The sequence below is a fragment of the Mauremys mutica genome, chromosome 7 (genome assembly GCF_020497125.1).
Source record: "Mauremys mutica isolate MM-2020 ecotype Southern chromosome 7, ASM2049712v1, whole genome shotgun sequence".
NCBI classification, from domain to species: Eukaryota; Metazoa; Chordata; order Testudines; family Geoemydidae; genus Mauremys; species Mauremys mutica.
In genome coordinates, this window is record NC_059078.1 from 108,741,213 (window position 1) to 108,765,008 (window position 23,796).

General features: G+C 42.1%; 2 protein-coding genes across 6 annotated transcripts in view; one reads left to right on the plus strand and one right to left on the minus strand.

Annotated features, from left to right (window-relative positions):
* Positions 1-12,829, plus strand: part of CTBP2 (C-terminal binding protein 2) — a 231,923-nt gene extending 219,094 nt beyond the window's left edge. For 3 of the 4 annotated variants that reach the window (XM_045025959.1, XM_045025961.1, XM_045025962.1), the window contains 5 exons: positions 2,098-2,312; positions 2,975-3,105; positions 4,181-4,308; positions 5,630-5,747; positions 11,356-12,829. In XM_045025959.1, the coding sequence (XP_044881894.1) occupies positions 2,098-2,312; positions 2,975-3,105; positions 4,181-4,308; positions 5,630-5,747; positions 11,356-11,536 (773 nt within the window). In that variant the 3' untranslated portion in view covers positions 11,537-12,829. Of the gene's footprint in view, positions 1-2,097; positions 2,313-2,974; positions 3,106-4,180; positions 4,309-5,629; positions 5,748-7,747; positions 7,830-11,355 lie in introns of all 4 variants that reach the window. The other variant, XM_045025960.1, reaches the window with a different exon arrangement.
* A 683-nt stretch (positions 12,830-13,512) lies between these two features.
* Positions 13,513-23,796, minus strand: part of ZRANB1 (zinc finger RANBP2-type containing 1) — a 69,572-nt gene continuing 59,288 nt past the window's right edge. For both annotated transcript variants that reach the window (XM_045025964.1, XM_045025963.1), the window contains 2 exons: positions 18,722-18,951; positions 13,513-17,711 (listed from right to left, as the gene is read on the minus strand). In XM_045025964.1, coding sequence (XP_044881899.1) covers positions 17,493-17,711; positions 18,722-18,951 — 449 coding nt within the window. In that variant the 3' untranslated portion in view covers positions 13,513-17,492. The remainder of the gene's footprint in view (positions 17,712-18,721; positions 18,952-23,796) is intronic.

Consider the following 23,796-nt stretch of genomic DNA (forward strand, 5'->3'; position numbering starts at 1 on the left):
GCCTTGGCATTCCAGCCCCTCAGCGTCACCTAGCAGCAGCCAAAAGGGGGCAGTCAAATGACGGGGCTCATGCTTTGCTGTGTTGAGGAATGGGCCTGGGCTGTAGACAGGGGCTGCTTTGTATGAAGTACTCAGGTAAGGGCAGCTTTTCAGGCAGTCACGGCACAGGACTCGCAGAGCCTGATTCTAATGAGTACTTCAACATGAATGGACAGTGCCTGGTTATTTGGCTTTCTTTACATTGCCAGACAGACGAATGAGGAACGAAGGGGCATGTATTGATGTAGGACTTGGGTAGCCGAGTCCAGGCAATGACATTGAATAGGAACGACATTGTGGATAATGACCTGCTGATTGCACTGCAGCTGTCCCTCTTTATCAGAATAGCCTTATTAAACCTTTGCTTCAAAACCATGACAGTTGTCTTAGTCATGCCCAATTAAATAGCCATTCAGCAAGAGGATGGAAGGAAAAGCCTACAGCAAACAAGTTGCTCTTATAACTAGGGCTTTATTTTTATTTTATTTTATTTTGGCATTGTCTGCTTGAACAAAAGCACCTCATAAAGGAGTTCGTTTCTTAATACGGCTCCTCATGGCCTGGCCTGCTCCGAGAACACACAGAATGTGGCCCTACCCTGGTGGGGTGGTAGCGTCAAATTCTGACCTCAGAGCCGAGCGCTGCAGGGGTGCAGATAGTTACGTTTACTCAAACGACGACAGCCTTTTAAATAACATGGCAAATGCTTAATGGACAGTCCTTTGACCACTATTGCTGCTTATATTGTAAAGGCGCATTCTAGGCCTAGCCCTCTGCACGCTGTGCTGCATGGTTAATGTTTGCCCTTCAGATAAGTCAACAGCTAGACAGTCGATCCTGAGAGGGAAAGAGGCTTACAGATGTCACGGCTGCGGCGGGGGGCGGGGGGCACGGGGGGGGGGCTCAAAGGCAGGGGGGTTGTGTTACCGGCGCAGGGGAGCGTTAAATGACACATTTGGTTACTTTTTTTGCTCTTTCTTAAGCCAAAGGCCGAATGAATTGAAGTGATGTAATCACCAGGTTCGGGGCTGAGGTTGCTGCAGATGGAAGTTTGGCATAAATGTGCCAGCGAGTGATGGGGGGGGAGAATGGGCACTGCAGGGGGGTTAGTGATAATATTTAGCCTTTTTCATGCTCAAAGCACTTTACAGCCCCTGGTTAATGAATCTGTACACATTAGAGGTGCATAGTATCAGAGGGGTAGCTGTGTTAGCCTGGATCTGTAAAAAGCAACGGAGAGTCCTGTGGCACCTTATAGACTAACCGACGTATTGGAGCATAAGCGTAAGATGCATCCGACGAAGTGGGTATTCACCCACGAAAGCTCATGCTCCAATACATCTGTTAGTCTATAAGGTGCCACAGGACACTCTGGCGCTTATTAGAGGTGCAGAATCTGATTCTCTCTGTGGTATTGGACGTCACCGGCCTGTCTCAAGTTTCAGAGCTGGGCTTTGAAGTTCCTGGCTCCATGTCTTCCATTGAGATCGCTAGCCCTGGCCTCGGCTCACATCCTCAGAACGCACCATGCCTCTTTAAGGAGAAATGCTTTTCATTACACTAGCGTTCCCCTCTGCACCTCTCATGTCAGCCACATGCCCTGAGTACAGGACAGGAGTATGATACAAATCTAGGCCCATAGGCACCTAAATAATTTGAAGATTGGGGCCTAACAGCCAATGGGAGCAGCATCAGGCCACAGATCACCTCCTGGAAGAGTCCTAAGAGCCAAATAAGTGGGTATGAAGGTGTATTAGAAAAGTGGTGCAGGGAAACGTCTGTACCACCTGCCTGGCTCTAGCCACTGCTTATGTCATTCTTTCTTCCAAAAGCCCCGGCACCTCAGCACCTCCTGACAGATGGATGTGGCTAATAAGTAAACGCAAGCGAGCAGAGTCAGTGCAGACCGAATGAATTTGCTGTGGCATGAGGAGAAAATACATGGGAGCAAATAGTGGCAGTAAATGGATCTGTTGCCTACTGAACGCAGTGCTGCAGCGTCACATCACTCAAGCCATGTGACTCTCAACATCTTCTCTTCTTTTTCTTGATATGTAGGTCGCACTGCGCAGGCAGTTGCAGTTCGAGCCAAGGCATTTGGATTCAGTGTGATATTTTACGACCCATACCTGCAGGATGGGATAGAAAGGTCTCTGGGCGTCCAGCGAGTCTACACACTCCAGGACCTGCTATATCAGAGTGACTGTGTATCGTTGCACTGTAACCTTAATGAACATAATCACCACCTTATCAATGACTTTACGATTAAGCAGGTAATTTACCTTTTCTATAAAAGAAATAAGATCGTTTTATGGTTCGTGCTGAAAAGCCAGAACACTATAATAGTGATGATACCAGTGATGATTTTACCTTTTGAGTAGTTAGTTACATCTGTCTCTTGCCCATTATGTACCAGGTGATAGCAGGTAAGAGAGCCCATTCAGGCAGTTGCTGAGACAGAAACAGGAGCCTGTTTTGTGTGACGTTACAAACTAGAGCTTAGGCTTTTTAAATAAAAGCCTTTGTTAGTAAGCGAACACAAATGGGTTTGGTCCTGCTTTGATTGGGTTTGGTCCTGCTTTGAGCAGGGGGTTGGACTAGATGACCTCCTGAGGTCCCTTCCAACCCTGAGATTCTATGACAAGAACCTCCTTGCTAGCTTGAAAGGTTTTCTTTTGGCGTTAATCCTACACTGTGCAACCTTGCATAGTCAATAGGCAAAGCTTACGTGTTCAGAGGTAATCTTTCCAGCAAGGAAAATCTGCCTGTATTTACTATATAAAGTGTTCTGAGATTCTGCAGCCAGTGCTTGTGGCTTGGAAGATGTCAGTAGGAGAGGATGCTACCTACTGTAGCATTTAAATCCATGTAGTGAGAAGTGAGGAGTCATTGAATAACCATATTGAATAGTCTCTTTCCTCCTGGCTTCCATCAGATGAGGCAGGGAGCATTCCTAGTAAACACAGCACGCGGTGGGCTTGTGGATGAGAAAGCCTTAACTCAAGCCCTGAAAGAAGGAAGGATACGAGGAGCAGCGCTTGATGTGCATGAATCAGAGCCATTTAGGTAAACAATTTGTTTTTAAATTAAAAGCTACCTATACATAGTGCAGTTAATTCACTTTTCATTTTACAGCTATTTTAGGGCTCACATTTATTCCCATTGACACCAGCTCCCACAACTGGGCCCTGTGAATGTTGAGCCTAGAATTCCTAGTGCTATGAAAGAGAAAATACCACAGGCATTGTTCTAGAACCAGTAATCCAAGGAAGTCTTGAGACCATTAATAATTTAAAATTTTGGTTTAAAAACAAAGTTGAAAAGGGACCGTGTCAGGTCAAAAGTCCTGTTTCATTAGAGAGAATGTTCCACTGGACAATGAAAATAAACATGAAGATTTCACTTTCTGCTACGTTTGCAATGCAGACACTACAGGAAAATATTTGTTTATAAATGCAAATGAAAACTGGTACTGCAAATGGACATATTTCTGTTGACCATTTTGAGAAAGCAGCAAAGAGTCCTGTGGCACCTTATAGACTAACAGACGTATTGGAGCATGAGCTTTCGTGGGTGAATACCCAGCTTTCTCTTTATTTATGTATGTATATCTCTATACAAAACTTACAAACTCAAGTTCTCAAATGACCTGACTGTGTCTCTTCATGTCTCCAGCATTAGTGACTTTGCTCCTTCAGTCCATAGTGTAGGAGAAGAAACACTCTGCTGGAGACAGATGAATTATTGTTGCTGCTAGAGAGACACCCAGTCATTTATCTCCTCATTAATACTAGTGATGGAAGTATTAAAATCAATCGTCCAGCAGGTTTATAAAAGGCTGTCAAACTCACCTGCTCTTTTTATCACAACTGCTGATTTTTAAATTTTTCAGCACTGATGCAAAGTCCAAAATGCCCCCTGAAGCCCGGCACTAAAGCAGTATTTCAGCACCTCTTCCCCCAGTGCCAGACACCACTCAACAGTTTCAGACCAGAGGGAGAACCTGTGGTGTTCCGTGTTCACTACATTTGCTGTGGCTGTAAATCATGTGGCTAGAGCAGAGTGGCTTGCACGTGAAGGAAGCTGCCCATTAGATTTTCACGATTTGTAACTTTCACCCTGATTTTTCATATTTATATAGTTTTGCTCAAGGCCCATTGAAAGATGCTCCTAATTTAATTTGTACTCCGCACACTGCTTGGTACAGCGAGCAGGCATCCCTAGAGATGAGAGAGGCTGCTGCTACTGAAATCCGTCGCGCAATCACAGGTATCTAACTCTCTTTTTATCTTACACACCTTCTATTTTGCCTGTGTTTATTTTGTAATCGGCAGCATGAGTCAGTGGATTGGACAAGGAGCCAGGAGCCCTGGTTTCTAAACCTGGCTTTGCCAGAGTCGCTGTTACGTTGGACAGCTCGTATATGGCCCATTTGAAACAGGTGCTGCTTGAGCACCCACAGCTCTTACCGAAGTCAGTGGGCATTCATCATTACTCCCATTTGTACCGGTGGGGAAGGTACCAAACCTTTAACCTCTCCGTGACTTGTGTGAAATGATCCTCACTCCCTTTATAAAGCACTGTCGGCCGACAAGTGTTACTGGTATTACACACAGTGCAGCTTGTGAACAGCGCAGCACGTGGCTGCCTGGCTGACGCAGACCGTGTGTAAGTAGGGGTAATTTTAATCATTGCTGCTTTTAAAGCAACAAACCAGGGTCTGTTGAAAAATAACCTTTGATGTCCCAAGCTCTGATAAATCAGAATAATTGTGCAGTGACTGTCAGAGGGCGTTGGTGTCCCAAGGACTCCAGGCACTTTAACCATAAAGACCTATATGGCCCAGCTAAACCCCCCCAGTCACCATAGAGCAAAAAGGAAATGGCGGAGATCCAGCCCCCAACTTCCCTCGTGCCTTTGGAGCAGATAACACGAGCACATAATTGAGGAGACCAGGAGAGCTTGAGTAGCCAGCAGTATTCCACCCAGTCATCTTAGTCACCCAGCACTGAAGCGAAGGCGGCTGTGCCGCAGTGGCACCTGGTGTGGGCGGCGTACCAACCCATGTAACCTAGGGCCGCCATGAGGTTATGCTGGAGAGTGACTGGGGAACCAGCTAGCCCTAGAGCGGAGGACTACAAGGGTAAAATAAAGACACCTATGCCCCAAAACCTCACTCTGTGGGTCTTGCTGCAGGCACAGCTGAACTTGTCCCACGAATCGGGCCTATTATATGTATATATAACTTTACAGCCAAACTTTGGCTCTCACTCTTCATCGTGCAACAGAAATTATTTATCTTAGGTGGTGCCAAAGCTTGTTGCCTAGATGCAGCTCTGAAATCAGCAGAAAGTCTAGCTACAGACTTTTCTTTTTTCCGCAATAGAGGCACAGCAGCCTGCGATGCTGAACTGCTATTCTGGCTCCAAAAACACTGCTGCATTCTTCAAACCGTTCCACGCTGTTTGTGGAATGTGATTTTCCTTCACACTAGCCGTCGCAGCAGAAATCAGTAAACAGTAGCTCAATTGTATCTTGATAAGGCCCTAAGTTGCTTAACACGTTTTTAACTTTAATAACTATATTCCAGGTCGCATCCCAGAAAGCCTAAGAAACTGCGTGAACAAGGAATTCTTTGTCACAACAGCCCCATGGTCAGTAATAGATCAGCAAGCACTTCATCCAGAGCTCAATGGTGCCACATACAGGTAAGAGGGAGAAAAGTATTTTCACAGCTGTTTTATACAGAGTGGAATTCCATATGCAGTGACAATGCTGCTAGTAACTATTGCTTTAAAAAAAAAAACCAAAACCCTCTGTGGATTTGACTAGGTAGAGGAACTATGTGTGTGTATTATCAGCACTGCTCAAGTTACTTATTCTAGAGTGAGCTTAGTTTATTTTACACATTTATTCCATTGAGACATCACAGCAGCTGCTAACGCTGCATCTCCATAAATGGCCCGTACACAGAATCTCTCTAGATATTCTCAGTACTTCTGTCGAAGGGCTTCAGGCAGTCTTAAACTGATCTGTTTAATCTAGCCATTCATACCAAACTCATCACCATGGCCTAAGAAGCGGAGGGAAAACTTGAGACTCAGTGCATTATTCTTACTAAAAATACCCCCAGGACTTTCTATAAGGAGCTGTGGCGCTTTTGCAGAGCCGGGGGTGGAACAATCCGAAAGACTTACAAATAAAAATACGGGCACTGTACAGGAAACAGCCTGTGCCTTTTATTCACAAAGCCAGACGTGTGCGGTTGGGGGTGCCAGGGGAGTGTATCCGGGGAGGAAGATGGGACTTGAGGCAAAGGCTCAGAGTGCAAGAAAACACAAATGGGCACAGGATTTTGAGAGAGAAATACTCAGCAGAGGCTTTGCCATACTGCTTCTAATATCAGCACCATGCAGATCATGTTATACAGTAGTACTCCGATATGTTGTTAGGTCACATACTTAGACCAAGATTTTCAGAAGTAAGAGGCTTAATGCTAGACTTTTAAAACCTAGATTTTCAACAGTGCTGCGCACCCAGCAGTTTCCATGAGGTTTTACAGTCTTGGTGTTAGGTGTATAGAACCAAGCTCTTACACAACCCGAGGCCAGGAGTCCAAGATTTTAAAAAAACTCCCTGTGTTTATTTTAAATGAATAGCCTTTCCCCTGCAGTGTTTGTAACCAGAATACTGCAGCACCGGGGTAGAGAATGAGAACTGGAAAATGAAACTGATTTCTCAATTTTCTTGGTCCAAACTGAGAGAAATGCAAAAAAAGTAATTAAACAGCGGAAAGTAAATGAGGCTTTTAAAGTGCTTCCAGGTTCTGTGTAAGCTGGGTTTTGTAACCACGGTTACTGTTTTATGAAGATACAATTTGACGGTGTCCCTGTTTAAGTGCATAATTCTACTGGAAGTAGGTATCTGAAGAGTGAGATTAATTGTAGCACATTCATCCTCCTCGCTTCTATAGGCCCTCCCACAGCACCCGTACTAAGGACCCCCCCCCCCCCAGCCAGATTGTAAAATCCACATGTGGAGCCAGATCCTGGCCTTTGCATATCACAATGGCACTTTGCTACTGAGTGCTTGGCCAAGGCTGTATATTATTCCATGATGGGCTACAGCTTAATTGTACAAGAAAATCGTATCAAAATAGAGTTGTTCATGTTTGTAGTATTTTAAAGGGGAAGGCAATTAGAACAGTCAGTAAAATGTCCATAGCCAGTTGTGTAGTTAACTTACACCGCAGTAACCAAAGCAGGGAGGAAATGAAGGAGTAAAATGGTTTGCTTTTCAACTCTGTATGAAACGCTCATCATTAAGCATGAATGAGGCAGTTCAGACAACAGTGGTGTCATACACAGTACAAAACAAATGTTGGGATAGATTCCACTGTTGCCTGGAGCGACTCATTTTATTTGGACTATCTACAAAACAAGTCATGACTCTGCTGGAGAATGTCAAATCAAAAAGTAGCCAGAACATTACATGTGGGCCGTCTCGTAATTGCATTGAGATGTGCCATATCAGAGTGTATTGTGCTTACAGGCTGTTGCTTTCTCTGTTTAACGTGCACCATTTTTACAGTGTGTACCCCACACACTGCTTATTGTATAACACATTTAGATACCATGAATCTGATATGTCTACTCTGAACATATGATGTACAGCACAGATTGCTAACAATATATTTTCATTGGTGTAGATCAGCCACTTTTGGAGTATGCTTGCCCACTGTAAAGTATGAGCGCATTTTTCAGGTGTAGCAGTAGAGGCCAGGATACCAGGTATTTTAATGAGATGCAACATGTGTGTATCCACAGCGTGTGTTGGGTGAGTTGGTTTGTTTTTGCTCATGAGCAAAGTTAACATTTGAAGCCACAACTTGGAAAATGTGGCCCACTTGGATCAAACTTTTTAGCACAGTTGGTCTAATTTAGGATCAAGATCCTTGTGCCAGTGGAACTAAGAAGCCATCATTGACAATGGCCTTTTCTTCCCCCATCAATTAGGATGAAACCATCTACTTCCCTTCTCACCTTCACCTCTGAGTTCCATGTAAGTCTAACCCTGCACCTGAAATTTCTTACCCACACCTTTCCTTTTAGCCCTTGCCCTCTCCACTTCATACCAAAGCTACTATTAACTTCATCTGAATGGCTGCCTCTTCCTCCTCAGTCTCTTTGAGCTGTTGTCACTTCGGTAGAGTCTGTTGCATCCGCCTCTTCTACACTTTCCTCCTGGAACATACTCATCTCTTCCCTTTGTGACTGCTCCTCTGATGGAAGGGACTTCATGCTTGGCCATTGCTCTGGTTTTAACACTTGCTTTTTGATGCCTTAGTTTCAGCTCTGCCCTCCATACTGATGACTTACTTACAGATCTTGCTCCATCAGACTTTTCTTGTATTTCTTCCTGTCACATTTCCTTTGCAAGCTCAGCATCGGTTCTGCTCTCCATCTACATCTCTTCCTCTCTTTCTTATGGATGAAAATGCCACCACTCTCCAGCACCTAAGCTAACCATCATTTTGCTCTTGCTGCCTCTCTCCACCTCAGGATTCTAGCAAGATCATGTCTTCTTTCTTTCCCTCTCTAACATCTGTCCTGTCCCCTCCATCTCTGATCCATGCCTTGGGTATCTCATCTTGTCTCCTGTGAACTCCACCAGTCTGCCCTCTGTGTTTATCACGGCATGCCCTGCCACAGTGCGACCGCAGTATTGGCTCCTACCCCTCCTTACCTCCATCATTCTTCTTCATACTAAGCTCAAGGTATGTGTCCTTGTCCTCTCTCAAGGTTCTGCATCATTCCTCCTCTGCATACATCTCATCTTTCAAGCCCTAGCACTCACTATGTTCCTTCCTACTTTTGGCTTTGCACCACTTATTAGCCCCATGCCTGAGCACAAACTGTGCTCTAGATCCTGGCTTCTGATAAAGCCCCCCACATGTGCTACTGCACATGTTCAAAGATGACCATAAAGCTGCCCTAATTAGACAGCCGAGGGGAATACTAGGCATCATGGAGAGGTTCTGGCAGGAGGCACGGTTAGTGCATTGCTGCTTCCTAGAACCTGGCTGGCATAATAGCTGCTATCCTACAGTGAGCACAATACTCAGCATCTCTCCCATCCGGGTGGAGCTGGCGTTTGCTCCCTGCAGCCCAGAAATTCTCCTAAGCATTGCTAGCACCCATGTCAGCTAAGCCAAAATTCCTCCCTCTATTCAACATCCCCTGGCCCATGTTTTGCACCCTTCCCTATAAATGCAGCCATTGAAATGTTTTCCTGGGCCTCTGAAGCAGTGTAAGCTTTTCCAACTTAACAGCTGAGTGTGCATTACTTTTCATGCCCCTGGAAAGGACTGAATCCAAAAGGTATTTGGTACACCTGTCACATCTTACATGAAAAATAAGCTGCTACCAGACTTTTATTCATCAGTCAGAGTTCAAAATATTTATGGCTAAAATTGTGTGTCCTCATGACCTTTGGCTGTCCCACAAATATACAGCGTCTGTATATCAACTTCATAGCCACAGTAGAATACAAGCTGTGTGTGCAATTTATTACCTTCCCCTGAAACATTTAGCTCCATAAGCATGGTTCAAAGTGGTAGTTGCACACTTTTACAAGAGTCATTTTCAGAAGACTGAGTTCAGTGAAATGTTTGAATGGTAATGGTCCACCAGATATTGTTTCCCTTTAGACGAGATTACGCTAATCTAGTTAAAATATCTTCTCGTGTGTCGATGCTTTAGCAGACCTGGTGCGAGTTAGGGACCTCATTGAGCTCACTTTCACATGCAACCTGCTCCCCGGCTACATTCTTGTACCATAAAATGTATCTCAGACGATGCATTAACATGAGGCCAGTAGATTTGTTCAGATCTTTCCTAAGTGAGAAGCTGATTTCTATGGTTAAGACAGCTGAAAAAAACATAATGGGGTAGTTGTGGTGTCAATAGGAAAGCTCAGCTTGAGCCACTATGAGTTAATTAAAAACAAACAAAAAAAACAAACACCCACAAAGCCTGTGTGCTAACCATGTGCAAAGTTAAGCACATTATAATCCTTAAAGGATTGCAATCAATGGGCTGGCATGATGCAAGACAAAAAAGGGTAGTGAAGTACGATGGTGGACGGGGAAGGAAGCGTTGGTTGCATTTTAAATATTCAGTACATTTATTTTTCTTCCCCGCCCTCCCAACAGTTTTACCCAATTCAAATAGAAGTTTGTCACTTCTTGCCTTACTTCCTGCTAGCTGGGCCTGGGACTTGTTCCTTAGGTTACAGTGGTAGTGCTGTTTAGATACTGATCGCCTTCTCAACACTAGAAGAGATGAACATGGAATACCACCCTTCACTACAAAAATGCAGGAGTAGAGAAAGCTTGAAATAACATTTATATAAACACTTCGGTAACAACGAATGCTGAAAGCATTTTCCTCCTACATTTTCTCTCTCTCTCTCACACACCCACCCCCCAAGTGGATTTTTTTTTAATAGAGGAAGTTCTCTTCTTCGCCCACTGAAGTCTTCATTAGTTACAAAGTATGGCTGTAAATCACACAAGTCCATATTCAGGGATCTTTTCACATCAGCTCCTCTCACACACACCCACCCCCCGAGTGGATTCTTTTTTAATAGAGGAAGTTCTCTTCTTCGCCCATTAAAGTCTTCATTAGTTACAAAGTATGGCTGTAAATCACACAAGTCCATATTCAGGGATCTTTTCACATCAGCTCCTAGTGGCCGCTAGTGTATCCACTGAAGGACTTTCAGGTTCTGTATAAAGGCTAAAGCCTCATTCCATTTCCTTGTAAATTTATCATTTAAGTAGTTTTGTGTCAAGGGCTACTGCAATGTTATTGTCTCAAAAAAACCTTGATCTGGAGGTATGTGATTAGTCTATGGTGTGAAGGCTTGTTGGCATGACTGTTACTATCACTACACCAGTGGATAGAGACTACACCAGCTGCAGTTTTTCTCCCTATCTGATCATAGCTTCTCTGAAGTGATTTGGAATATAAATGTGCACAGCCCTAGCTGAGCTATTTTACTTTAAAAATTAGTTCAACTTTAAGCTTTTGAGCAAACAGTAGGTTTTTTGTTTTTAAATGCCTTAGGTATTAGAATAGTTATACCTTGCTGTCTGTTGTGGTGAATTATAGACACCACTACACCGTTAGCATATATTGAGTGAGAAACTCTTAACTCCTTCCAAAACACAGGTAATTGGTTCTGGTCATTCCTTAATACATGTCTTGCTACAGTATTTTTGCATATTGGTGTCATTACCTGTTTTCTTCCTAGATATCCACCTGGCATGGTCAGTGTTGCACCTGGAGGGATTCCAGCAGCAATGGAGGGCATCATACCTGGAGGCATTCCCGTTACCCACAATCTTCCAACAGTGGCACACCCTTCCCAAGCTCCATCTCCTAACCAGCCCACAAAACATGGGGACAACAGGGAGCACCCTAATGAGCAATAGCAGCTAATTTAAAAATTATTCAATAAACTTGGGACCAAGAGACATTGGGTGAAAAAAAAGTTATACAGGAACTAAAAAAGGAATTTGATACAAAATTTGTAATGTTGATTTTGGACAGATGCATCATTGATGTTCCAGTGTTAACTACAATGCGATAGCAGTCAAGACTGGGGAGAAACCCTGAAGAAGTCACCTGCTTTACTGAAGTACTGACAACTAGGATGATATACATTAATGATCAGCTTCGGTTACTGTGTGTTAAGTTTCCTTCATCTGTGCATCAATCACAAGAATAAAACAGATTTCCCCTTCTCAGCCCTTGGGAATAGCAGGGCCTATTCACCTGTATTTACAGTGTTGCATCAAGCAAACCTGAAAGAGTTAACATGAGAAATTTAAGAGGAAACCATCATGTGGATTCAGCCCCTTCTTTATTCACTTGTCTGGTTACCTCTTTTTACAGAAGAAGGAGAAAATACTGGCCTAGAGATGAGAAAAAATGTCTTGGTGCAGTCCTAGCTGGCCAGTAATATATAATGAAAGTTCTCTTAATAAAGTTTAATTATAGCCATTCAGGCCTGGAAGGTTAGGATGTGAAAAAAAGGTGTCAGTAAAATAGCTCCCCTCCTAAAACATGAAAGTAGAAATGTTTCTCTCATCTGACCGACACACTGAATAAAGTAGCTGTAAATTCAGTTATGCCCCCCAGGGATGCAAAAAAAAAAAAAAAAAAAAAGTAAGTTTCACACACTATTTGTACTCAAATATATTTTCTCAGTTTTAAATCTGCAGCTATTTTATCGAGTGCAAACGTCTTGAGCTGGAAAGGGTTCAAGAAGAATAATGTTGCATTTCCTTATGTCTCAGGAAACACTTTTTATGGTAACTTGTCAGACTGTATGAACAAAACCCACTTTTTTAGACATTGATAAGAGTCTTCTTTTCTTCACGTGATATTTTATACAAGGACACTTCAAAAATGTGTTATTAGATGTGACTGATTTTAACAAATCCTATTAGATTTGTATCAACTAGTTACATGTTATATTCATAGTCTTTTGTGAATCATCGCCTTTTTGTTTAAAAAGATGGCCTGTTTTGAGCCTTTGTATGGGGGGGGGGGTGTTGCATTCCTGTTTCTGTGACAAAAAAAAATCTTAAACTGTCCCAAACAGAAAGAACAATGGCTATCAGAAGTATGTTTTGTTTTAGTGTGTTACCGTTATTGTATTTGTTTATTGTGAATGTGGACATTTAGCGTTCAGTGCAGTTTTCAATAAAATGATAAAATTTCTATAATTTCTGAAACGTAGAGCCCTCAATGCAATTTTAGGATGCTTAAAAATAGAAACCCTTTGAGAATGTAAAGTAAGTTATAAATGTGATCACAACAGCATTAGTACCAAACCTCTTAAAAAGACCTCATGGCTGCACAACTCACAGTGAGGTAGAGCAGATCTTCAGCTGCTATAAATTGTCACAGCTATGACAATTTACACCAGCTGAGGATCTGCCCTGAGGTTTTACTCCACATGTAGATATTTATAATTAAGAAATTCTGGAGAAACTCAATTTAACCTTGCTGATTCCTTAGGCAGTTCAGTTTTAGAAAAACTTGCCTGTGTTACCTTCTGCCCCATGATTTTTTACTTCTTAGAAAAATGCATTTTGGATCCATACCTTGCTAATATTTAAATTCTGTGCAACTTTCATTTGCCCTACATATTAAAGAAACTCACCCTCATGAACAGTGTGCTTTGGGAAGGAGCTGGCCCTTGGTTGTACAACCTTTTAGTAAGTGTTAACACTTATCTACACTAGACAGAGAAAATATTAAACTTGATTCTCCAGAAACTTGCTAAGTCTGACTGAGCACTAGCAGCTTCAAACTTCACTGCATGGAGGGCCCATCCTTGTATTAATGCCAACATCCACTTGAATAGATAGGGCAAATAACTGGACATGGGAAAAAACAATTGAAACCAAGAAGTTTCTAGTTACAAAACTGTATTTTTGTTTGTTTTAAATTAAATGGAAAGCTATTTACCAGCTTCAAACATGTTACAAAGAGGTCACATTTCATAGCTGTGTGACTATCCTTTTGTCAATGATCTAACATAGCAAGTATGAATGATTATCCATAAACACCAGCATAGAGAAACCAGGAGAATAAAACAGGTTAGTTAGAGAGAGGACATTTGGGAAACATGAAAATGAAGATAAAACATTTAATTCATGTTGTCAAGATTTAAAGTGACTATTTTAAAAATAACTTGTTGGTACTGTCGTTTTTTAAAAGAAGCAGTTGCATTTCAGATGGGTGTAAATACTGTTCTATGAAACAGAATAATTTGTGCCAGTGGTTCCTAGTGCATCCATTGCCAGCAGTGGATTTTGAATCAGGAAAATAAGTCTAGCACAAACCTTTCAGAGAATGGCAGATGCTGTAGAGTTTCATCCAGTACTTATAAAAATAAGATTAGATGCAAATCATAGCAACCTTAGACAATCACTTCCAATTAAGTTTTACAGTTCAACAAGAACTAAAAATGAATTTAAAAAATCCAAATGTTACAAAGTATCATAGTAACAGGCTTCAGTTTAAAAACAACACTGTACTTCTGGGATTGTGACTAGTACAGAGGGATTCAACTGTCTGTAGTACAAACACCAACAAAATATGCAAGGAATAGGTCATATGGAAACGGGGAGAATGTGTATCCAGCCTGACTTGACATATTACTGGGTCCAAAGCAAGCTGACTGTAGTATGCCCCAAGTTTTTTCAGACTGAATAGCGTGCAAGGGGAGGGGAGAGAAATGTATGGCAGATAGCTGCTGCTCAAGATTTGTGCCTTTTGCTTTACTGACAAACCAATTTACTGCTGCTTTTGTACTAATACAAGGAAGGCTGGGGGCGCTTCCATCAATCAAGGAGAACATGAAGCAGTTCATACAAGTAACAAAAATGTGACTGTGCTGATAAAACTGGCATTTAAAAAAAAAGTCACCACTTCATACAGTAAAGCTCACAGAAGTTACTTCTTAAGCAGTTAATTAAGTAACACAACAAGAATTCTGCATTCTTCAAAATGAACAGCAATTTTACTTTGCTAAGGGAGTATGAAACATTCAAGTACTGCTGGTTAAAAGCTATGCTGTAGCAGCACTCTGGATGATTTCAGCATGCCTCGGTTTAACAAAAGCGACCTAGGAATTAAATTCTACTAAGGAATTCATGAATAGTCCAAGACAATTCCCAGATGCAGAGGGGGCAAGAGTTTGAAATGAAAAGCCAAGTACTGGGCTATGTAAGCATTCAACAGTAAAAAAACAAGTGGTAAATTTAATATAGACTGGGTCAATATAGGACTTACCCACCAACTGCACATACGTGTTTGTAAACCTTCAAGTATGTCAAATGGGGAGATTTAATGTGCACTGGCTACCGTGCTGGGAAAAGGACAATTGTTTGCACCTTCATCTACTGTAGTGGGTGAGGTGCACTGTCAACAGATAAACCCCAACTCCTTTAAGTAGGGACTTTTGTTTAAAAAGTCTCACTTGATTTTGAAAACACAGTGAGGCTTGTTAGCCAGAACCTGTTGTTTTATAGATTAGAAGAAAGCAGTAATGGTTAATAAAACTCTACAAAAAGTATGAGGGGTGTAAATTCGTAACAAAAGTGGGGCAAAGATATTAGACAGTGTGGGTTTGGTTTTTAAAATCAAAAGCTGTAACTGATTGTATAGTAAACTGACATTAAATCTCTTTAAAAATGAAAGGATGTTCATTTCTTCAAAGGAACTCAGATTTGGGTACAGTCCACCCATATTGTTGGAGGCAAGATAAGGCTTGCTTCTGCAACAATTTGGTTGGAGAATGGCAAAATAATGAAGAAAGGTTAAAGACTACTTCACAAAGAAGGTATTTGAATCTTGCTTCTTATGACTTGCAGTAACTGTGTGTCATTTGGGGGAAGATATGTCAATGAAGCAGTGTTATCTGCTGTTTGTGTGTTTGTCAACACCATTTACACAGCATACTGAAATGAATGCATGAGCTCTTAACTTACTTAAGTTACTCATTGGTCATGGTACACATGGATTTCACTGTAAGGTAACATCATCATCTTGGAAGAATGAGGACAAGGTATCAATTTACCTGACTACTGCATTTAGAAAGCAAACTGAAATCAAGATTGTATGTTAAGGTAGAACCTGTTCACTATCTGTGATTCTTCTATTTTCACTCAGGTAATTCATACATATACTGCAAAGAAACATGCATTCTTTTACCTGAAAATCTATGCATGCACCAATCAAAGGAGACCTAAATGGCCAAAAGTGTGTGAAGACACATTTCATAATAAATGTCAATGGAATCTGAGAGGAAAAAAAATTTGCTAACTTAATACAGCACTTCATTATTTCTATATTTTTGGTGTTTTGTCACCAAGATTATCTAGGAGTTGTGCACATTTCAATATCATCTAAGCAGCATTTGCAAGAAAAAGCAGCAAGTTCTTTAGTGTTTCCATAGCCTTAAGCTACACAAAAATATGCACTTTATGGGTCTTCTTTTGAAATTCTAGGTCATCTACTGCAAAGTTCCCTATCCACCAGCCACACACACACACACACTCAATAGTTTTCAAAGTGCTTATTAAAGATGATCTGAATTGCATTGTATATGTAAAAAACTGGCATTAACCTTCAGTGTTTTTAAGCAACGTTGTTTTAAGATAAACTTTACCCATTACAAATTGCATGGCTAAAGTTATCACATATAATAAAATGTTTACTGATGAATATACTCTGGACTTACACTTTTATGAACCTTACACATTAAGTATGGCCACAAAAGTCAACATGCAAGAAATACCCAGGTTTACATAGAGAAATATATTACAGTGCTTTTTTTAAAAAGCCACTTTAGAATGAAGGGGTTTTTAAAAAAAAATAAAAAATTGCCAAGAGTTCTCACTAATGATCAAGAAGTGCCCCTAGTAAAAGGTAGTTTTCACTTGCAATGTTTAACTAGAGTGAAAGACTCAATGATAAAATGATATGTACAGTATATCACAGCAAGTCTGGGTTTGGACAATATGAAATTCTCAAATCACACTTGAGTTGGCAACTCCACGCAATTGTTTAGTATGCAATTTCTGGAATAACATTTTAGGTCACTTTTCTAAATAAATATTTTAAGCATACTGAAGAAAGTATTAAAATGTTACAAGGTGAAATATTAATGGAGAGCAGAACGGACTTTTTCAGAAAACAAAATATAAGTTCACTCAATGAAAAATGTAGCTCTTCTTCCACAGTTTGTTCCTTAAAGATTTGATTTTATTATAATGGGCACAACAGTAACTAAAATATTAATAAAATAATGAACGTTGTTTGTACTTCTGACTTGCTCTGGATAGTTTGTGCAAACAAAAAAATAAACCTCACCATCTGACTGGGCACTAGTGAGATCTCACAAAATGACCTTTCAAGAAAATGTGTCAGAATATTTAAAGAGTGATGTAGAATACAAGTTCTACTGTAAAAGTAAATCTCAAAAGGAACAAATATCCATCTAACATGTGCTTTTGTAAGTGCCCTTATTTGAAAGAAATTTCTTCTCAATAATTAAGATGCTGGTATACTTTTTTCCTATTACACAACTTCTTACACAACCACATGCGATACATTTATAGACAGATTTGCAACTGGAAAGAAACAAATGTTTTGTCTTGATAATAAAATTAGTTTTTTGTTTTTACAAGCTGTAGTCCAACCAATTTAGCTCTCTTCACACAGCAGATGAACCTCTAGACTCTCCCCATGCTGGTAAGTAAAATCCTTTCAGCACGCTTCTGCTAGATTTAAGTCAATTCATAAACTGCTAGAGCACAACTCTAACTTCGGGGTCAGACACTATGCATTGATACTTAATTTTTTATTTCATCATTCATCATCATCGTCTTCATCTTCCTCACCATCAGAAAGGGATGTACAAGGGCGAATCTGTCGGTAACGGTCAAGCCACTTCTCTACCATTTGTGTGACCAGGGGATGATTGCGGCGACGAGAGCTTTTCTGCATAGCAACAAGGACTCCACCCTCTGTCACACAGCAGTCTAGCCACTCTCTGAGCAGCTTTTCTTGCTGCTCCTCATTACCTATCTTAGGGGACAGAAAACAGACTCAGGATGAAGGTTTCAAGATTGCTGACAACTTTAAGGAAACAACCTGTGTTACATTGTGACATCTGAGCTAAAGTAATACCACTACTCTATTTAGATACAGTTAGTGGGACATAACATTTCATAATATTTATCAGGTTTTTTTGGCTTCTATTTTTGAGAGTTTAAGTTCACACTCAGGTTTTACTTTTTTTTTTTTATTATAATTGTTACATTAGTTCTTATACTCAATCGTACTTGCCAGTTTTCCCTCTCCCTCCTCATCTTTCAAAAAAATCCATTTCAAAATGAACCTTAGTACAGTGCAAATATTTGTATGTTACCTACTGTACAGATACAGCAGACAATTCTAAAGCTGAGTTCTTACAAAGCGCTTGTAAGTCACAAGGCAATCTTTACAATTCTAGTAATACTCTGCTCTAAACTCCGGTTCTTGAAGACATTGTTCAAAGTTACGGCTTGCCAGGTAATATTCTCTTTATAACTAAAATTATATACTATTTCTCCTCTCTCTACATACTGGCTTCTGTGGACAAGGACCCATCTCCAAATCCTCAAATGTGGCTCTACACTTAGCTACAGCTCCCTATCAGTATCAGCAAACAAGCATAGCTTAATTAAAGCTAGGATGTATATAAATACTCTAACTCTTAGAGCCTACTGGCCAATAAAGAAGTTGCACTCAAACTAGGGCTGAATTTAAATTTGTAGTTAACTGGGTGCCTATTTTAGATATATTTGGGTCCATTTCAGGGTTACTGCATTTGTATTTACATATACAGTACATTTACATTCAACTTGTAAGAAACTAAACCAAGTTCCAAAGATGTGAGAAGCATCCTTTTGCACTGTCTCAAACTATGGGGAGGAGAGCAGAATCAGAAAAGGGTAGGTGTATTTAAAACTTCAAACATGTCAGACTGCAAAAGAGACCTCCTTTACTTACAAATAAGTGTGGAAAAAGTTGTCAGCCACATAAATGCTTCTTACCTCTTGAGCAGAAAGGAAGTGAATATGCAGTAATTTCCTCTCGCTGTCGACCAATGGTAAAAAAGTAATGGTAACATCATCATCAGTGTTCAAGTTAGCACCAGCACCTCGATTGCCATAACCATCATTCTCCATGGCAACCAGAGCAGAGAAGTGGCCCCTTGTATAGCCCAGAGCAATAGGACTTTTCCAGCAAAAACTCTGTTCCCATAACAAAGGTAAATATACACCTACAAATAAAAGGAAAAAGGGATAAGACAACTGGAACTGGAGCCCTCTTTTACATTAAAGTGATTTTTGGTGAAGAGGGGGTTTCCAAGCTGCTTTTGTTAGCTGAATATTAACATAATATGGACATTAAAAGCACTCGACCACAATGTAGCTGTTAAAATGGCTCAGGCTTCCCCAGTATCATCAATCATTACTGGGTTAAGCATGAGATTACAATATACATACCCTTATCCACTACCATACAAGTTTACGCATAGGTTGCCCATACAATTCCAGCCAGTACTGCAATTCCATTGCCCTTTCCACACAATAAGGAACACGAGTAAATATAGTAGTAATAAGATTTCATGTTTGGTAACCCCTTAAAATATAAGAAGTTCCACAGCACAAGAGAATAAAACACTACACTTGTATTTTCATTGTTTTCATAAACCACCAAAAATTTCGCCTTCTGCTTTCAGAAGATAGTATTAAAAGAATCGTCTCACACCACAAGATTATGCAATACTGAACTACATGGCAAACTTTCCCTGTCAGGCCAGACAGCCTTCATAACCTGTTGTCACACTGTATAAATGGGCTGCATCAATTATTTATATCAAATTATCAGAATCACCAAAAAGATCATACTACTTGCTTAGATGAAAGACTAGTTGAAACCTAGACTAGTTTCACATTCCAATTTCAGAAATAAAGTGAGTAAACTGCACTGCTGGGATTTTTTTCTTCTAGGAACATGAGTAATTCTTATGTGTACTCCTGCAAGACAACTCAAGCAAAAGCATGCCTCACCTTGTGACAGTTTATAAATATCTGTGCGTAAACCAACTGCATATGTACCATAGCAACCTTTCATAGTGTAGCTGCCTGCAATGTGTTAGGCAGCTATGGTTGCAACAAAATACAAGGCATATCTTTGCTCCTACAACATTCGTGGAACAATGACGCACTAAAGGGTAATACTGAAAAGGGATGCTAAATATTTCTGAACAATGAAAATCAATGAACCAGTCTGCACATTTTAAAATGTACTTCCAGGTACTCAGAACTGGCCATATTTGGACTGCAAAACACTACAGGGAAATATATGATTATTTCAACTCTCTCTGGAAATTTTTCTATTAGATTTAGGCTTGCAGATATATGTTACTATTAAATTTAAGTTTGGGGCCAGCTCCTAATGGAGTGTTCCTTTAACATTTTGTTTAAATTAAATTTGAATTTTAAACAATGGACAACTTTCCATTTGATTAACCTGATTTGTAGAAAGAGATGCAGGATGAGGAGGAGTTACCAAAAACAACATTTTTTTTTGCAATCCTCAGAATTAACTCTGCATGCATATTTAGGCAAATGACTTCAGTAAATCCAATACTGATATTAAATATATGAAGTCCCAAACCCATGAAGCATTAATGGGAAACTAATCTATTAGATTGAGTGCTTCCTGTCAAAAGCAAGGACATTCAGTTGTCTCTGTCTTTACCCCTATATCAAAAACAGGAGATCTCAGATAGGCAACATTATGAATTGACTCTAGTCTTCCACCACAGATACAATGAAAAATACTAAAAGGCTGTTCTCATCTCCCATAGAATCATTTATGTCCTCTCCAGCTCCACCTCCACCTGCAGAGTTTGGCAGTTAACTTTTAGCTCAATTTTAGGATTTCATGGGGGCCTGCTCTCATATCACTGATGACAGGGTCAGTGAGGGGACTAACTAAGATAGAGGAGAAAAGCACCAGCTGCACACCATCAGCTGATAAGACTTCCACAGCTCTCACACAGGAAGCTGTGCTCTAGCAAAAAGAATCCCCAAATCCATTGGCTTGCTCTGCCAAATACCAGTGTCCCTGGCATGCTGGGTAATAGCATAATGAGAGGTGAACGTGTGGACCGATAACCATGTCGCTGCCCTGCAGATCTCCTGGATCAGGATCTGAGCTAGGAAAGACACTGAGGAGAATGTGCTGTTAGTGCTGGGGCAGGTATCTTTGCTAAATTGTAACATGCCAGGACATGATCCACGATGAAATTCTGAGTCCCTTCATCCTGTCTGCTACTGCGACGAACAGCGGGTTTGACTTATGAAATGGCTTCATGTGTTCGATATAGAAGGCCAATGCTCGCCGAATGTCCAAGGAGTGGAGCCTTTGCTCCTGACTGTTAGCGTGTGGCTTAGGTTAAAAGCCTGGGAGAAAAATATCCTCATGGACATGAAACTGAGAGCGACATTCCGGAGAAAGGCTGAGTGAGGCCTAAGTTGAACCTTGTCCTTATAAAAAATGGTGTAAGGAGGGTCAGACGTTAAGGCCTTAAGCTCAGACAGACATTCTCCTAGCTGATGTTCTTGTGACCAGGAATTTCACTTTCTATGACAGGTAGAGTAATGAGCAAGTCACTAGGGGCTCGAAGCGGGACCATTAGTCTTGAAAGAACTAGATTAAGGTCCCAAGATGGGATCAGCTGCCTAACCTGCAGGTATAATCTGTTGAGACCTTTAAGAAACCAACCGACCGTTGGGCTGGAGAAGACTGATCAACCAGCTACTCCTGGGTGGAATGCCAAAATGGCAGCTAGGTGAACCCTTATCGATGAGACCGACCGGCCCTGCTTCTTTAAGTGCAGTAGATAGTCTAAAATGAGAGGTATTGATGCCTGTGTCAGAGGGGTGCAGCCCTGCAAACAAGAATTTCTTCCGCTTGGCCAGGTAGGTGGCCCTGGTGGAGGGTTTCCTACTGCCAAGGAGAACCTCCCTAACAAGCTCAGAGCACATTAGTTCTACTGGGTTTAACCAGGAAGTTTCCAAGCTGTAAGGTGGAGAGACTCACGCCTAGGATGCTGGAGATGGCCGTGATCTTAAGTGATCACATCCAGAAGCAAGGGCAATGTGACTGGGTTGTCCACCGATAGGTCCAGGAGCATGGTATATCGGTGCTGGCAAGGTCAGGCTGGCACTATCATATGACTGAGGCCTGCTCCCCATGGATCTTGGGCAGCATCTTGTGGACAAATGGGAAGGCAGGAATGTGTACAACAGTTGGTCCGTCCAAGGGAGAAGGAATGCATCTGCAAGGGAGCCTGGGCTGTGGTTCTGGAAGGAACAGAAGTGCAGGCACTTCCTGTTACTTTTTGTGGCAAACAGGTCCATCGGGGGAATTCCGCACCTTTGGAAAATACTGTTCACCGCATCCGGGCAAATGGACTGTGTAACGGGTCGACACACCCCTGTGGCGCCTCCTACTGGTGACTCTGGGGAATTAGCTCAGTCCCCAGTCCGGAGCGCCCTCTGCAGGCCGGTGATCCACCTGTTTACTACTGGCCCCCTGTGTCCCTCCTAGGACCCCGGTGCCCCTTTAACCGGGTCTCCCCCTCCCAGGGGAACCCCCGCCCTACTATCCCCACTTTGCCTCAGTGTTGGCTACTGCCAGTCATTCTCTAGCCCCATGTCCTGGGGCAGACTGCAGTATCAGCCTGTTCATCATTGGCAAGGAGGGTTTGGATCTGCTGCCTTGGCCTACCCCTGGGCTGCACCTTGCAACCCCCTGTACCTTTTAGCCCTCTGCTAGGCCGCAGCCTGGGGCTTTCCAGACTGGAGCTTTCCCCAGCCCTGCTTCACCCTGAGGTACTTTGTCTCAGCTCCCTGCAGCCAGGCCCTTCTCTCTCTGAAGGTAGAGAGTGACTGACTGGGCTCCTGGCTCACAGCTTTTTATAAGGGCCAGCTGTGGCCTGATTGGGGTGTGGCCCAGCTGCAGCCACTTCCCCCAATCAGCCCAGCTTTGAGGGCAGAGCTCTCAAGCCCTGCCAGGCCACTTTTAAACCCCTTCAGACAAGGAGCAGGGGTCCACCCTGCTACAACTGTCATGGTTGTAGAAGGACCTGCTGAGAGACAGTCCATCAGCTTATTCTGAGAACCTGGGAAGCAGGATACTTCCACGAGGTGAACTGAGTGGGGTATGCAGAAGTCCTATACCTTGAAGGCTTCCTGACATACGGGAGGAGCGAGCAAGCTCCGCCCCCCTTGTTTATATAAAACATTGCTGTCATGTTGTCCATCATAACTGCTGCACACTTCCCTTGCAAGTGGGTCTGGAAGGTCTGGCATGCCAGGGAGACCGCCTCTCTCAGCTCCTTGACATTGATGCAAAGTGAGATCTCGTCTTGCGATCAAAGACCTTGGGTCCTGAATTCTCCCAGATGAGCATCCCACCCCAACGCTGACACATCTGTGACCAGGGTCAGCAAGTGCTGTGGTTTGGTGATGGGGACCCCCACGCATACCACTGCCTGTGGGTCAAGCCACCACTGGAGAGACCTGAGAACTGGCAGTGGGAATGTAACTGCTTTGTCCAGGTTGTCACACCCTGGCCGATAAGTTGATACCAGGCAGGCCTGGAAAGGTCTGAGCCTCAGCCTTGCGTGTTGTACTACTTATGTACAAGCTGCCATATGTCCGAGGAGCTTCAAGCAATTCCTCACTGTGGTGGTGGGGGTATTGTTTGAAACCTTGTATGATGTCTTGCACTGTCTGAAAATGAGACTCTGGCAGGAAGGTTCTGGCCTGACCCCAAGTCCAACACTGCCCCCAATGAACTTTATTCTCTGAATAGGGGATAGTGTTGATTTGTATACGTCAGAAGTAGACCCAACCTGTCGAAGGTGGATCTCATCAAGGGGATGTACTGCTCCACTTGCACCCTGAAGCAGCTCCTGACTAGCCAGTCATTGAGGTACGGTAAAACCTGCACCATGCACTTGGTAAAAACTCGAGGGGCTGCTGACCAACCAAAGGGGAGGACCTTTAACTGGTAATGGTTGGGGTTCACTACAAACCTGAGAAAG